At 45.9% G+C, this 16,586-nt stretch overlaps 2 protein-coding genes across 2 annotated transcripts; both read right to left on the minus strand.

Annotated features, from left to right (window-relative positions):
- Positions 1-497: 497 nt before the first annotated feature.
- Positions 498-2,712, minus strand: LOC135242377 (myoblast determination protein 1 homolog 2-like). The gene is made up of 3 exons (XM_064313416.1): positions 2,001-2,712; positions 1,633-1,711; positions 498-1,359 (listed from the first exon to the last, which is right to left on the minus strand). The coding sequence occupies exons 1-3, from the start codon at positions 2,508-2,510 to the stop codon at positions 1,124-1,126; spliced, it is 825 nt and encodes a 274-aa protein (XP_064169486.1). The 5' UTR covers positions 2,511-2,712; the 3' UTR covers positions 498-1,123.
- A 2,106-nt stretch (positions 2,713-4,818) lies between these two features.
- On the minus strand, positions 4,819-9,404 carry zgc:172145 (Ferritin light chain, oocyte isoform-like). Its single transcript, XM_064312716.1, has 3 exons — positions 8,823-9,404; positions 7,432-7,578; positions 4,819-6,253 (listed from the first exon to the last, which is right to left on the minus strand). The coding sequence occupies exons 1-3, from the start codon at positions 8,988-8,990 to the stop codon at positions 5,960-5,962; spliced, it is 609 nt and encodes a 202-aa protein (XP_064168786.1). The 5' UTR covers positions 8,991-9,404; the 3' UTR covers positions 4,819-5,959.
- Between the last annotated feature and the right edge of the window lie 7,182 nt (positions 9,405-16,586).

Below are 16,586 nucleotides of genomic sequence, written 5' to 3' on the forward strand. Positions count from 1 at the left end.
AGCACATTTCATTTCTTGTTCAGAAACCGAACTTGAAATAAATTTAGAACCGTCCATTTGTAACATTACTTTAAACGTTGGGCGCAAGTTGTTGGTGTTAAAATGAAGTGAAGAGACCTTCGCCTCTGCAGTGTAATTCGGACCAAACTGCAGCTGTTTGTGCCACAGTAGTACTGTAATGGAAAATAAATCAAGAAATGATGCAATCCAAGACAACCGAAATTAACTATTAAACATGTGCACACGCATAACAATCCATTCAGCGTAAAAAAAACGTAATTATTGCTGAAGTATTTTTCCCGTTATTACACATATAAAACATTGTGTTTTGTATTTTCGTTTTCCAGCGTGCTTAACGAAAATTTATGATGCACTTTGGCCCAAAAACAACCATGCATTAAATAAATATTCACTTTGCAATGGACTAGCAATTCCATTTTTTAAAATTCGAATTTACACATACTCCACCTAGCAGGCAAGAACGACAACAAACATGATTTTTTAAAATATAAATAACCACAGTGGTTTATTAAAACGAAGACATTCACTCAGTTTTTTGGATATATAAATATAAAGTTAAACATCTGACACAACAAACCAAGCATCTCTATAAACACGCAGCATTAAATAATTTTGTTTCCTTTTCTTTTAGCAAAGAAGATCTTATTCACAAATGTACAAAAATGGTCCTCATTTTCCAAATTACATTCATGGATTGTTTTCCTTTACAAGAACCAGTAAATTATAAACCGGGGAGATCCAGTTACCCTGGACATCTGTTTATATGAATAGTATCAATACTAACCCATGTCCCAAGCCAAATGTGGCTTCGTGCAGGTACTCTGTCACCACACGCTTCCGAAATTACTACATGTGAGGTAATAACAACAACATAAATAATATCTGTGATATGTTTTGCGCGTTGTCTTTTAAACGTGGACATGGCATAAATAAATCGAACGGCAACTCTGTGTTGTGTCAGCCAGCATCATGTGATGATACAAGTACATGCAGTTTTTTTTTAATCCTGTGATAACTATCCCCCCTTCACCCCAAGGAATTACGTAGAATTGAAGAATGTGTAGTTAGCGCGACTGTCTTTCTCCGCACGTGACCGGGAACTTCACAACACCTGGTAGACTGGATTAGGGTCGTGAGGGGACGGTGTACAGTTGGTCGGGGATGGCGTGGGTGCTCCTGTCTCGCTCAGGATAGATCCCTCGCGGGGGGAACATGGACCGTCTTCGGCGCCCTCGTTGACCAGTGCTGGACACGCCGAGGGTTCCGTGGAAATGCGCTCCACGATGCTGGATAGACAATCCAAGCTGGAAACGACGGCGTTCTTGTTACTTCTGGAATCTGGAAACAAAACATCGACGGACAAAAAAAAAAGTTAATATCAGGATATTACCTCAATTAAATGTATATCAAATCAAAAATAGGTTGTTGTGTTATATGCTATCTGCATAACGCATGGTCGATAACTGTAAGCAAATCCATCAGCCTTCACATTGATTTACTGGCTGTTTTAATAAGTCGCCTTCCGTCTAAATAAGCCATCGCACTTTCAAATCGTTTTGGTTTCAGCCTCCGGAAAAGGTGTTTCCGAATACCGTGTGAATTCACACTTACCATTTGGCGTCTCTGTGAAGTAGGCGCTGTCATGGCTCTTCCTTCTCCTTGAAGTGCACGTTGGGCCATTAAAATCCATCTGAAGAGGAAAAAAGAAGTGTTTACGTATTCGTTTATGATCAATACGGCAAATCAAAGGGTTCACGGCCGAAATGCTCCATGTGTTCTGCAACCTGTGCTAAGTTTCCAATGAACTATTGCAATGTCCAGATTTGAAAAGAAGAATTGACAAAATGCAAGGGTATATTATTTCAAATCACCTGCTCTACTTAATTGACTGCATTGAGATTTGGGTCCTGTGCTATCGAGATTTAAGCTTACGTCTCTTGTCACTTGTATAGGCTATGCGCGTGCGAGGAACTGCTTACCATTCCATCAGAGCAGTTTGACCGGGGACTGGACGCGTCCGAATCCCCGCTGTAGTGTTCCAGCACGGGGTAGTAGTTCTCCTCCTGCCCCCTGAGCAGTGACTGGAGGGACTCGATGTAGCTGATGGCGTTTCTGAGGATCTCCACCTTCGGGAGCCTCTGGTTGGGGTTCGTGGAGGTGCAGCGCTTCAGGGTCTCGAACGCGTCGTTGACTTTGCCGAGCCGCCTCCTCTCGCGCATGGTCGCCGCTTTCCTGCGGTCCGAGTTGGTGGTCTTCCGCTTGCAAGCTTTGCACGCCCACAGGAGACACCGGCCGGCTTGGTGGTGACCGCTCGGCGCGCGGACGTGCTCGTCTTCGTTGTGACGGTGATCATCCGCCTTGAGCAGGCCCAGGTGAACCAGCCGCGGGTCCAGATCGTCGAAAAAGTGCATGTCGCTCGTGTTGAAACACGGGTCGTTGTAAAAGTCGTCTGCGGAGGTGATTGGAAAAGCGATATCCGACAACTCCATCGTTTGCGCACTTGGTAACAGTGGATCCGTCTCCGGCAGTGGTCTTTGGGTAGGCGCAACTTGAAAGTTTTCAAGACAGAGCAAAAAGATGTGTGAACAACGCAAGACAGTTAACACAATAGGGGAGTGTCAGTTCCAAGAGACGGATACTTAGGTCCTGTTATAAGAGCACCCTTTGGGTACCTGTTGCTTGTATGTGAGTTTCATGCAGTATATATATGTTGGCTCGGGATCCAGGGGCGTGTCTTGCGTTTTTGGAGAGTCCCCTCGTCTGACCAATAGCCAGGCGCTGTCCGGGCAGGACCCACGAGGAGGGGCCTTTTCTTCACGGAACATTCAGGAAACACCATGGAAACTTTGTTCAGCAACTTTTGAAGCAACTCGTAGCAGTTTGTCATATTTAAACGCCTGATATTTTCATATAGCAAAGACACCAGGTTTACGTATTTGTCTTAAACTGTTCGTGTCATATAGTGCGATTTGACCAGGACAGAAATGTTGCCTACATCAGAAATTGATGTATTGACAAAATATTTGTTTGCAACTGATCACGTAGCCTAGCCTACTCTTAAGCGTGAACAAAAAGTTCGTATGTGAAGTGCTATATTTGTGTGGTATGTTGACTTTTACCATAATGAAACAGAATTCTGACATGCAGACAAATTATAAATATTACTTTAATTAAGCGAGTGATTCATTATAACTTTGCTCTCAAAATTATTAGCCAGTTTATAATCGGGCCTATAATAGACTTCATCAACAATATTTCATCTGTAATTTATAATGGAGTAAATTTTCTACACTGCAGAATTGCAGTGAATTCAGCCGGCATGCATACCGTTTTAAATAATTATTTTTACTTCTAATTTAAAACGAACATCAAACATTCAAACAAGTCTAATCCTTTTTATATCTATCAGCGCTTTTCAACCCTGTAGCTGTTTGGCAGTACGTAGTCTGTATTGAATTATTTCCGTTTAAAATACAAAACAATCATACGAAAAAAGCACGTATAGTAACCCCCAACGAACAATATCATCTGGTCAATTCAATAATTTTAACTTGTTTCATTATTTTCATCATGAGTATTTTTTAAAATTTATTTAGAAACTTGAACAATCACAAATGAACACTATTTTCATAGATTATATAGATTCTTATCAATTCAGTGAACGTATAGATTTCATATCCAACAAAAAATACGTTTGTTTATTATTCCGTGGTCGCGTATACCCGCACGGTGAACCCAAAAATGATTAAGAAATACGGAAATGTAACGATAGATGGCAGTACAGAGTCGAGGTACTTTGAGAAATTGTGCCAGGATCTAGCGGTCCAAACTCTCACATTCCTATGTAAAAATACTGTCATCCTTGAAAAACCACAATTAATAGCGGGAATTGAGTACATTTTTTATTTCAATGAGGAGATGCTTCCTCGATCAGTTGTACTCTTCCTCAACTTTGACCTAAATGCAAAACATGTAATTCATTTTGGTGATCCCTAAACTCGTCATAATGCGGATGACGAAAATAATCCAGCGCTTGAATTCAAAAGTAAGCTGCATTTAAGGACAAATGTTGACTTATTCCAGACCACAGGTTCATAATGTCATGTTTCATATTAATTCAAATATGAAGGTGAATTTATAGCATGCGACTCTGGCATACACCAATTAAAAAAGGGGCGATATAGCTCAGGAGGTAAGACCGATTGTCTGGCAGTCGGAGGGTTGCCGGTTCAAACCCCGCCCTGGGCATGTCGAAGTGTCCTTGAGCAAGACACCTAACCCCTAACCTCTAACTGCTCTGGCGAATGAGAGGCATCAATTGTAAAGCGCTTTGGATAAAAGCGCTATATAAATGCAGTCCATTTACCATTTACCATTTAAAAAAGTGAATGACGTAAGTTCAGTTGGGAATGGATTACTGTTTTAATATCCAACCATTTAAATTCTTTACTAGTTTTATGATGAGGAATTAATAAATTGTATCTATTTCTAAAAGGTAAAGTCTTCAACTGAAGTTGACTTTTAATATTGAACTGATAAAAGGATGACAGAAATAATTTCAGTTGAATTCCTTTTTGGCCATCAACATGGCTCATGCTCTGATGAAGATTGGTTCTCGATCGAAACACATTGGCTTTTTAGTTTATTTAGCCATTATAATAAAGGCTTTTTAACTTGACCCTTTTCCTGCTCTCCTCATTGGATTACTACGAGTGCCTAGAACACTTTGAAGTTCTTTTTGGACTTATTATTCTTAATCCATTTTTGCCTACTTGAAAAAACATTACAACTTCATAATTTTGATTTGTATTGGAAAACTTTATTTGAAAAGGTGCAAAGACAAAATGCTCAAATACAAAAATTGACTGATAAAGACCTAATATAAAGGGAATTACAGAATACATTTCTGTGTTAGGTTAAAGCAGCGGGGTCCACTTGTGGTTCTAGGATTGACCGTTGGGAAACAACTCACCAACAGCTGACAAGTCCTGAAAAATTAGTAATTCAAATGCCCATCCGATCAGTGTGTCCAGTCGTGACCTGAGATCCTATCAGAATCCAGAAGCCGTTTCATCTCAGGCGAACAACATCTACTTAAAGCTGACTGGCCATTCAAATTAATCAATCAAATTTCTGGAACGAAATTTGGGGGGGGGGGGAGGGGGAGGGGGGGGCATGTCCACCATGAAGACAGATAAATGTACCGTGCCAAAGCCAGACGTTTCCCCACACTGTCGTCTAGCTGACAGATAGGGAGTTTGCAAAGTGCATTCTAATATGATTTAAATTTTAATGAAGAGTGCATGAGAGTACAAAATAACTGGGAAAGCAGGTTGGGGACATGCTACAGTGAGAGGCACAGGCGAGGAAAGCTGTGTGTCACTCAAATGGATCCGAAGAGAGACTGTCAGAGATGCTCCTTTAGCCTTTATAACATCGTACACTTTACAAAACACCTCACGTACAACAGCTTCCTTGTTCTATTAAAAAAAAACAAAAGCTGCGGTCACCTTCAGCAATCCATACCAGCAGTCACACGTCTTTAGCATTAGCATGAGGATTTTGTGATGTCTGTCATTCAGTTTACGGCATTTTAATTGTGCCGTTCATCTCTCTCAATGTTACCCTTTGCTGAGAAGCAGTCATTTGGGAATTACTCCATGTTAAATTTAACTCTAAGAGAGCACATTTTAAACTAACAGAGTACTTTCTATCCAGTGTGGACTAACAGTGAATAGTTCAACAATGAGCACACTAAACATTTTACCGTGTACAGTTTAGAGGAGAGAATGAACCCGGCTTTAGCCGAAATTGAGTGTGGAGAATGATGGCTACTGACTGCTACTTCCGATGGGAGGTTGGGGGGGGAGGGCGGGGACGGGGGAGGTTGTAAGAAAATCGGAGAATGGCTCAGAGAGGTGGGGGTGGAGGGGGGGGTTCAGGCGCTGGTCAGCTCCTCCTGCAGCTGGTCGAAGAGGTACTCCCCGAACCCCCCGGTCCCGTCGGGGGCACAGCCGGCTTTTCGGGCGCTGGTGACCAGGTCGCCCAGCGTTTTGACCCGGGGCACCAGCGGGCCCAGGAAGCGGCTCTTGACCACGCTGGCGGTGTGGGCGTCGCCACGTTCCTTGGCGCACCGGACCAGCTCCACCAGCACGTCCTCGACCTCCTTCCACTGCGCCAGGATGAGCTCCAGGGCCTGCAGCACCGCACCCACACTCTCGCACCCGGGTCGCTGCAAGGGGAGGGACGGGACGCACGCATGCACACAAACACGCACACACACACACATGCACACAAACATACACACACACACACATGCACACAAACATACACACACACGCATACACACACAAACATACACACACACAAACATACACACACACACACACACACAAACATACACACACGCATGCACACAAACATACACACACACGCACACACACAAACATACACACACGCATGCACACAAACACACACACACACGCACGCATACACACAAACATACACACACACGCATGCACACAAACACACACACACACAAACATACACACACACGCACGCATGCACACAAACACACACACACACACGCATGCACACAAACATACACACACACAAACATACACACGCATGCACACAAACATACATGCACACACACACACACGCATGCACACAAACATACATACACACACACACACGCATGCACACAAACATACACACACACACGCACACACACACACACGCATGCACACAAATATACACACGCACACACACGCATGCACGCGTATACACACACACGCATATACACACAAACACACGTACGCGTATACACGTGTAGGCAGGCAAGCATGCATACCGCACACATGTACAGACATGCACACACACAGACAAAGAAATACACACTATTAGTAAATGAACTAGAAATAAGAAAAAACCAAGACACTTTCGTGTAAAAAAAAATCGGAGTTTCATATGGATCTTACAGGGGTGAGTGATCTCAGGTGTTGTGTGCTGAACATTAATGAGGATCAGTCACAGAGTGTGAGGGGGCGGGGCTACTGCGAGACTGAGCAGGACGGTGATCTAACGGGGAAGCTGGCTCCAGCGAGCAGCGGTACATGTTCTCGAGCAGCGGTGCGTGTTCTGGAGCAGCGGTGCGTGTTCTGGAGCAGCGGTGCGTGTTCTCGAGCAGCGCTGCGTGTTCTCGAGCAGCGCTGCGTGTTCTCGAGCAGCGCTGCGTGTTCTCGAGCAGCGCTGCGTGTTCTCGAGCAGCGCTGCGTGTTCTCGAGCAGCGCTGCGTGTTCTCGAGCAGCGCTGCGTGTTCTCGAGCAGCAGTGCGTGTTCTGGAGCAGCGGTGCGTGTTCTCGAGCAGCGCTGTGCGTTCTCGAGCAGTGGGGTGGTGGGAGGGCTTACCTGGATGTCCTTGCCGCAGTACTGCCCCCCGCGCTCGTTCAGGTACTCCATCATGGCCTCCGCGCGCTCCTGCTCCCTCTCCGACTCCCGCTTGAAAAACGCCGCCACGCGGGGCAAGGCGTGGTCGTCCTGCTCGAATACTTTAGCCTGCGGGAAGAGGAATGGGAGCCGTCCCGTACCAATGCCACAGCTGGACCCTGCGCAGGGTTTACATGCCAAGGCAGCCACTCACTGCCCACCGGCCTACCGCCCACCGGCCTACCCCCCACCGGCCTACCGCCCACCGGCTTACTGCCCACCGGCCTACTGCTCACCGGCCTACCCCCCACCGGCCTACTGCTCACCGGCCTACCCCCCACTGGCCCACTGCCCACCGGCCTACCGCCCACCGGCCTACTGCTCACCGGCCTACCGCTCGCCGCCCACCGGCTTACTGCCCACCGGCCTACTGCCCACCGGCCTACCCCCCACCGGCCTACCGCTCACCGGCCTACCCCCCACCGGCCTACCGCCCACCGGCCTACCGCCCACCGGCCTACCGCCCACCGGCCTACCGCCCACCGGCCTACTGCCCACCAGCCTACCGCCCACCGGCACTGCTCCCCCACACCCTCCAGGAAGAATGAGCTGAAACATACACATACTGTAGCCTGGCAGTAAAGCTCTCTGGACTGGTGACCTTCAGCTGTGTGTGTTCAATCAATGCTACAGTGCATGTGGATAAATACCCCACGACAGGTCCCTGTTCACAGACCCCCGACCACCAAAAATAACTCTCTTATTGGGAACTACGGACTGTTAAACTGAAAGAGGAAACGCACACATTGTGAAATGTGCCTGAAGGGAACTGCGTTTCTCAAACTGTGGGTCTAATTTCATTAAAATTATTTCTGTGGGGTCTGGATTCAAATGTTTCGGTTAAAACAGTCTCTTAAGCTCCGTTTCCTATGGAAATGTGAGGAGAAGCTGCCACTGAGCCATATATTTTTACATAATTTACCAGTCGTGAGTCAAACGATTTTGTAAAAACACTTAGTGAAACACACAGGCTTAGGACCTCATATGAATGTCTCTTTAGTATCTGAAATGATTGCTTCAAAAGTGAATGCAGTAAAAGGAATGCTGGTTGACTATTTCCCTCTTTAAAATTGCTTGCATAGGAATTAATATGTTCTATGGTAACATATTGTGGTCTGATGGTCTGATTAGTTGGATATACATATATATACATATACAAATTACATTCGCTCACTAGATTTTTTTTATTTGGCGCATTTTTCAATATATAGTGCATTTTGTCGAACGATGGGCAAAATTAAAGTCGGCGCATAGCCTACACATTTCCACGTAAGTCCTTGTACGATTTCACATTCATTTCTGCTCGCCCTTACCAGCGCTTCGAGACGGTAAGCAGCCTCCAAGAGGAAGGTCGTCACACCGCACACGCTCTCCTCGACCACAGCCGGGAGATTCTGCTTCGCGCGGCTCCCGGTTGCTGCCCTGTGCGTCTTGCAGACGGGGAAACTTGTTTTCAGCCTTTTGCCTCTCGGTTCCGACATGCTTGCAACAAATCGTCGGGACGATTGCGAGAACGCTGCGCGTGACAGTGTCCGATGTTAATGTCTGCGAAGCTACAAAGAAAAGTTTACATTTTATTACATGGCGTGCTATTTCTCGAGTTTAAGCAAAAAAAAAAAAAAGGGAGGGGAAGAAAATACGCGCAGTGTTGTGAACAAAAATAAAAACTTTAGACAACGAAGGATATTTAGAAACAGTCAGAATTAAATCGCTTCCAGTTCATGTGGGCTTCATCCGGTGTGGCTTTTTTTCTCTCTCGTGAACTGCGATGGCGAGGCTTATGAACGGAAGACACAGCCGAGTAGTGAAAATAGAAAGTGTGGAAAGTGTGTCGCGCGAGACAGGGGTGTGTCAGAACGCCAGAAGGGATGCACGTGCGAGCACGCGTTCTGCACCTGCTGTAAAGATTGATCAGTGCGTATCCTGCTCCACGAACAACTTGAATTAAAGAATCACTGTAGAACACGTGCATGGTAGCCTACGCCTTTTTTATATTCAATTTTAAATTTCCAGTAAAGACGTTGTTCTACATGTTCTACTTCAATCCGCCATCAACGAAACATTAATTACGGACTACCGATTAAATAACTTAATGCGAATAAAATAAAATAAGAAAAAGTTATTGCTGCTCTTAATAGGCTACTAAATTTTTAGCCCAGAGGTATTTAAATCATTGTGTACATCACACAAAATCTTACAATGCAGAGTGTTTAATTTAAACTTGCTATTTTAAATCAACTCATTTACTTTTTTTCTTTTCACTCAGTGAATTTGTCGACCGAATGCATTGAAATAGAATTATTATTTTAATCTGTACATATAATTGACCTCATTGTAGAGACAGGCCTATTGATTGATGCCACAGACAGCTCTGTTTGTTCAGTTGTCTGCACCAACAGATCTGTGTGCTGGGAGGGGAGGAGAGGATGTGTGTGCTGTGTGAAATCCAGATCTGCGCTTTGGGAAGCTGACTTTTTATTACTGAAGTAGTCTTTCATAAAATACAGTATAAGGATTATTTATTACATACCTCCATTTAGCTAGAGGAGTATCCAGCTTCTTTTATATAGCGGGCACCCATAGCTGTGATGCAGGCTCAAATGATTTATGGTTCTGGGAATAAGGTTTTTTTCCCAAGATATTTACATGTAATGTTTTTTACATTATTACATTTTAGGCATTTAACAGACAGTGAAATCCAAAGCAAATCATACTGTTTGTATTCTTTACATATGGTCCCTTAGTACAGTTGGATATTTACTGAAGAAATGTGGGATAGGCCCCTATAGCTCAAGGGTAAAACGGCAGTGCCCCGTCTGGGAATTGAACTGGCAACCTCTTGGTTAAAAGTCCAGTTCCCGTGCCGTATTTGTGATTATTAATTACTTCCTGTTAACATGTAAATATATTAAAGTGCATGTAAACAGCCGGAGTGGCAGCCTGGTCTGACGCATGCAGCAGTCAGATTATGAGACTGACAGGTGAGGCTTCTGTGTGCGTGTACGTGACAGACAGGCAGGGCTGGGTTGGAGTCCCCCTTGGAGAGCCAGACTTTATTGGGGGAAGGAAGGGAGAATACCCAGGTCAGGCTCGGACAGAGGTCAGGGGTCGATGAACACCACCCATGCCCCCCCCCCCCCAAACACAGGACTCCCCCAGCCTGAGGATGTACAGACACCTGCCCACACTGTGCTGCTTCTACTGGAGTAGAAATCACACTCTAGGAATCAGGCATGGCAGTTAGAGGCACAGCAATATGGCGAACAGGCCTCATAATTCAGAGGTTGCAGGTTCGATTCTCAGGTGGGGCACTGCTGTTGTGCCCATTTGGCAAGTAACTTAACCTGGGCTGATTTAAATAATATATCCAGCTGTATACATCATATTATTATTTAAAAAATTTCATAAATTTAGTGTAATGTATTGAGAATATGGTTGCTTTGCTCAGATGCAGCTTTACATTCTGATGCTAATGCTTCGGGTGAATCTGAGCATGCTTGCCTCTGATGTCACAAGACTGCACATGAGCCTGAAATGAGCCTGGCATGGGGGCAGAGCTTGTCTTTCATACATACGGCTATGAGGTGTGACGAGAGGGAGTCCACTTAGATTTCAATGTCAGCTCTGATTAAATAATATATGCATTATTTGTTTTTAATGCAGTAACAGTACACAAAGTTACTTGTCAACGTTCATTAAACAACGTTCTTCATGAATTAGGCACAAGTTGCCTAGGGGATTCTGTTCTTGCCTTGTTTTCTGTAAGAAGGGGGAGGTTCCCCTCTTGAAAACTGGGGTGTCAAGTGGCTGCCTCCTCTGATCTGATTGGCCAGTGGTTCTGTCAGTCACACTAGCAGCTACTGCTGTTCTCTGATACAGTGTTTCCATCTGTCCCAGGAGCTCCGCTCTGGTTAGCTCCTGTTTCCTTAGCCCCGCCCCTTGCTCCTGGCCCTGCCCCTGACACTCTGGGTTGGAAGCCCCATGCACGCAGCCCTGTTAGTCTCTCTCTAATGGGATTGCATTGCTGAAATCGCAGTGCTCCTCTGAATGCAGTCCCCTCACAGTGCGGCTGTCCCCTAAGCCGCAGCCTGCTCCTTACTCGTCTGGCCATGGGCTACCCTTTCCCTCTCTCTAATAGGTTTTTCTCCATTCTAATTGGTTCACAAAGCCGAGGTCGATGGACCAGCTGTCACAGGTCGCACCTGCCCCTCCCCCACCCCGTACCCTCCCACACCTCCACAACTCCATGCGACTGCAGTGCAGCAGTCCGTCTGTCAGACTCCAGTTTTGTTGTTTCGTCATTTGATGAATCGCATGACGTGCATGCACATTTTTTTGCTGTCATTTTGTAAAACGTATTGAAAGTTCTCATCCTGGCGTCTCATACCTTTGTGTAGACTGTTAATAAGTTAAAGAATGAGTTAAAAAAAATAAAAGGAATGTAGAATTGCATTATTTCCTGTTTATGAAATAGCTGTAATACCAGCTACGCCAGTTCTCTACGTTCTTTTTAGAAAAATGGGGGGGGGGGGGGAGCTCGTAAAGATCAGAGTCTGTCCTATGAGGTGAGGCTCTAGCATTCTGTCTTTTCTGGACCCAAACTCAGCCTCTAACCTATAAAACCTCCTTGCATCACCCCCCAACCCCCCCACCCCCCCAAGCCGATAAGACTCCCTGTTCTGAAATTAAACAACAATACATAAGAATCCCTCCGCTTTTGTAAATCATTAGAGACCCTGGAGGGCGGCTATTTTTTTACCGCGGTTGATCCGTAGCTCCAGAGAGAATTCCGTAGTTTTTAGCCGGGCGCTAATGCTCAGGGTTAGGGCGGCAGACCCGGAATACCGGCCGTGATTCCCAATCCCTGTCTGCGGTCACAAGCCCTCAGGCCCATTGGCACGCATGCCAGGGAACTCAGCCCAGCGATTGGTTAACGACAGTTGCGCTGAATACCCTGAGATGCCGCGCATATTTCTCTGTTTTCATAACGTGTGAAGAGCATGCTGGGAAAATTTAGCTGGACGGGCGATGAGACGTGAACTTAGCAGGCGGTCTAAATTCGTCTGGCATGTTAGCTGTGTATTGTAGGGATAAGGAAAGGATAAAAATGAAATTCTGATCTTATAACGGCTCTCCAGGATCTTGGTATAAGGGTCTCGTTAGCTCCTGTGATGGAGACTGAGTTCCTGTGATGGAGACAGAGTTCCTGTGATTGAGACAGAGTTCCTGTGATTGAGACAGAGTTCCTGTGATGGAGACTGAGTTCCTGTGATGGAGACTGAGTTCCTGTGATGGAGACTGAGTTCCTCTGATGACTCCGTCAGTTCATATGGATACATGTCAGTTTTTATTATGTTCTCATGTTCTAGATGGGCTGAATGGCCTGTTCTCCTCATTATGTGTTCCTATGTTCTAGATGAGCTGAATGGCCTGTACTAGTCATTGTGTATTCTTACGGTCTTAAAAAGTAAAGCATTCTTGTAACCCAAAACTAAAATCTCAGATTCTGAGGAAAGAGTGCAGGAGGCCGCATAATGAATATGTGGCCATACATTATCCTAGCAGAAATTGGACGGTACAAGTCACATGACCCCGGTGTGTCCTGTCAGACTGTGCTTCAGATGAGCCAGATCTTTGCTTTTTTTCTTTACGTGACTGAAACTTCCGCCCGCTATCATTTTTTATCGCATTGCACTTATGTACTTTGGCATGATGTCTGCACAATAAACACGTATGTGTACGTTAGCACGATGTCTGCACAAGAAACGCAGCACAATGTCTGTCAGAGCTGACTTTGAAATATCGTATCGTTTAAAGTGGACTCCCCCTCATCACCCCTCACACCTGTATGTGTGAAAGGCAAGCCCCGCCCCGCCCCCCCATCCTAGGCCTGTGGATTACAGTGCTACTCTGAGTCTCTGAACTGCTCTCATACTCTGTCTCATGTGTGCAAGTCAGCAGAGTTCAGGCTCATTTCTAATCATGTGACATCACTGCAGGTATGCTCAGGTAGTCCAGAAATAATGATCCAGAAAGGGCTGGTGTTAGAACATTTTCACATTCTAAGTGTGGAACAGGAAAACCACAGCTTTGCATTTTGTCCTCTCTGGCCGAGTGGTGATTGTGTGTTATTGGTGTCTAACGGCTTTTTAGATGGTTTGTCATCAGATGGAATTCCCCTTTCAAATCTGGGCCAGTTTTGGCACACTGTGTGGAGTATGAACTTTCCCCTTCGAGGAGGAACATGGTCTCTCTGGCCCCTGTACAGACATGGCAGGAAGATGAGGTTCGTTCTGGAAGGGGTGAGGTGTGAGAGTGTGCGGCAGGCTTTGCTGTGTGGATACTGTTTCAGCCCTTACCCAGACCTGCTACAACATATCGACCCAAGGGGTACAACCGCAGCGTCCCGGTCTACTTGTTTCACTGTGGAGCATTGAGAGGCTGTTGGAGGGGGGTCTTGGTGTGGTGGTGGTGGTGTTGGGGGTAGAATCGAAGCACCTAGCGTTTTGAAAGGCCAGTGTAATTCTATGAGGTCGAGGAGTGAAGCCAGAAGATGCTGTGGGGGGCATCTGTTTCTCCTGGGTCAGTTTTTGTTTTCAGAGGGGTCGGGACATCTCTCGGCTTGGCAGGGGTGCTGCCAACCCCCCCACCCCCCCCAAATAGCACCCCACTGGGGTACCTAGGGTCCCGGCCAAAAAGGATCAAACGGGCAGATAACCTCTGCCGGCTGTGTCCCGTAGAGGCCACGCCCCTCTTTAAAGAAGAACCCTCAGGACAATCCAAACACAGGCACACGGGTCCCCTGCAGGCCCACACAGACTCACACAACGAACCGCCTCTGATCCCTTAGCGCACAGGCAGTGCTCAAACGCATGAGGTCCCGTAGAGCCACCGTGTGTGGCCGCGACGTGCCATGGACATCGGCTCCTACTGAGGGAGGGGGGACGGGACAGAGGGGTGGATGACCCTTCAATAATTATAGGGGCGACATAGCTCAGGAGGTAAGAGCGGTTGTCTGGCAGTCGGAGGGTTGCCGGTTCGATCCCCGCCCTGGGCGTGTCGAAGTGTCCCTGAGCAAGACACCTAACCCCTAACTGCTCTGGTGAATGAGAGGCATCAATTGTAAAGCGCTTTGGATGAAAGCGCTATATAAATGCAGTCCATTTACCATTACTTTACTTTACTGCCATTTAGCCGTGGACACCGGCTCGTACTGAGCGAGAGAGCCGGGGGGGGGGGCGGATTTAGAGGGATGGACGATCCTTCAGTAATTACTTTACTTTACTGCCATTTAGCAGATGCTCTTATCTGGAGTGTCTTACAATGCAAACATGAGTACAGAGTTCAGGGATCGAAGTGCAGTGATTCCCTGGAGGGGGGAAAGTACAGTCCCAAGAGAGGGAGAGAGAGAGAGAGGGAGAGAGAGAGAAAGAGACAGAGAGAGACGGACAGAGAGAGAGAGAGACCAAGTGCAAGACGTACAGTCTCCTTGACACCTTGTTGACTACCCTATTGGACATTAAATGCAGAGTTGGTTTCTGGGGACTGAGAAGACTGTGACTTATGGAGGACCGGGAGACTGCTTGTGCTCTGTGGATGACTGTGCGTGCTCTGCGATTGGCTGCCTGTGCTCTGTGGATGACTGTGCGTGCTCTGCGATTGACTGCGCGTGCTCTGTGGATGACTGTGCGTGCTCTGCGATTGGCTGCCTGTGCTCTGTGGATTGGGGCGGTGTTATCTTAAAACAACGCCACTGTCTGTGGGACAGAAGTGCTTTGAAGTGGGTTGGAGATGATCTGTCTGTTCCATTAATTAACAGTTAACATCAGCCATGCCTTCTAAGGGAATGTGTGTTTATGTAGTCTCATTAATTAAAAATGCAAAAATTGTCCACATTCATTGCTATATTTCCTAATCCTTACATTGTACCTTGGTGCTAAGATATTTAATGTTAGTGCATAAACATTCAAACGTATACAACATCATCTTTACCATATTTAACACAGACTCCTTGGCTAGAATTGCAAATGTTCAGTGAGTATGAAGTGCAGTTTGGTAAGTTTATTTTGGTGATTGCCAAATTGTATTTTCAAAGAAAAAACAAAAGCAAAAAAAAAAAAAAAAACACAAAAAAACCCACCCAACCACTTGCATTTAAAATAACACTTATAATAACATTTAAAATAGCACTTATAATAACTTTTAAAACAGCACGTTCGGTCAAAGCTAAAGACAAACGTTGACAGAATCCTGAGCGCGTTACGTGGTTTTTGTGTTCGACGTTCGCAGGGAAAATAAACGGGACACGTCCTGATGAGTGTTAAATTTCACTGCGTCTCACACACACACACACACACACACACAAACACACACACACCGATACCACACACCATCAGGAGAGGGTCTTCCTGTGTGTGGTCTCTGACTCCGCCTCCAGCGGTCCACTTTTGGTGAACCCAAATGGAACTGCGTCGAAGAGCAAACGGAACCTCCGCCCATAGCCATGGTGACGACGATGACGATGATGACGATATACTTTCACAATCCCCTAAAAGAGGAAATTCACACTGTCACCGGCGCAGAACGTTACATTAAAATGGAGACTTTAGAAAAGACAGACAAAGCGCAGTATAAGAAGACGTTAAAACAACGACTTAGAAAGGCAAACAAAAACACAGTGGGGCGGGGCTGCCACCAACACACACAGCTGCACAGTCTATGCAGTGAACACGGTGTACACAGTGCAGTGTGCAGACTTAGGAGCTAGAATACAGAAACCATGACTGTGATATTATATTTCACTTCGTAACAGCGGGGGAAGTTGCGGGGCTGAATGTTTTTAATCGGTCGCACTGTAATTTACAAGCTGTGCTGATTGGCTCCAGCTCCACGGAGTCATTCGCTCCTGGGCCCACAGGCTTTGGGATGACCTCATCTGCATTTAAATGTTTGTGATATTTCCAAAGAGCCAGTTTCAAATTTAACGAGCAGGAGGTTTGCAAGGGCACATGTGACGAACCTTCTTACCCTGTAGAGGCCACAGATATAGGTGATACAGTAGATAGACAGATAGATAG

The sequence above is a fragment of the Anguilla rostrata genome, chromosome 16, assembly GCF_018555375.3.
Source record: "Anguilla rostrata isolate EN2019 chromosome 16, ASM1855537v3, whole genome shotgun sequence".
NCBI lineage: Eukaryota > Metazoa > Chordata > Actinopteri > Anguilliformes > Anguillidae > Anguilla > Anguilla rostrata.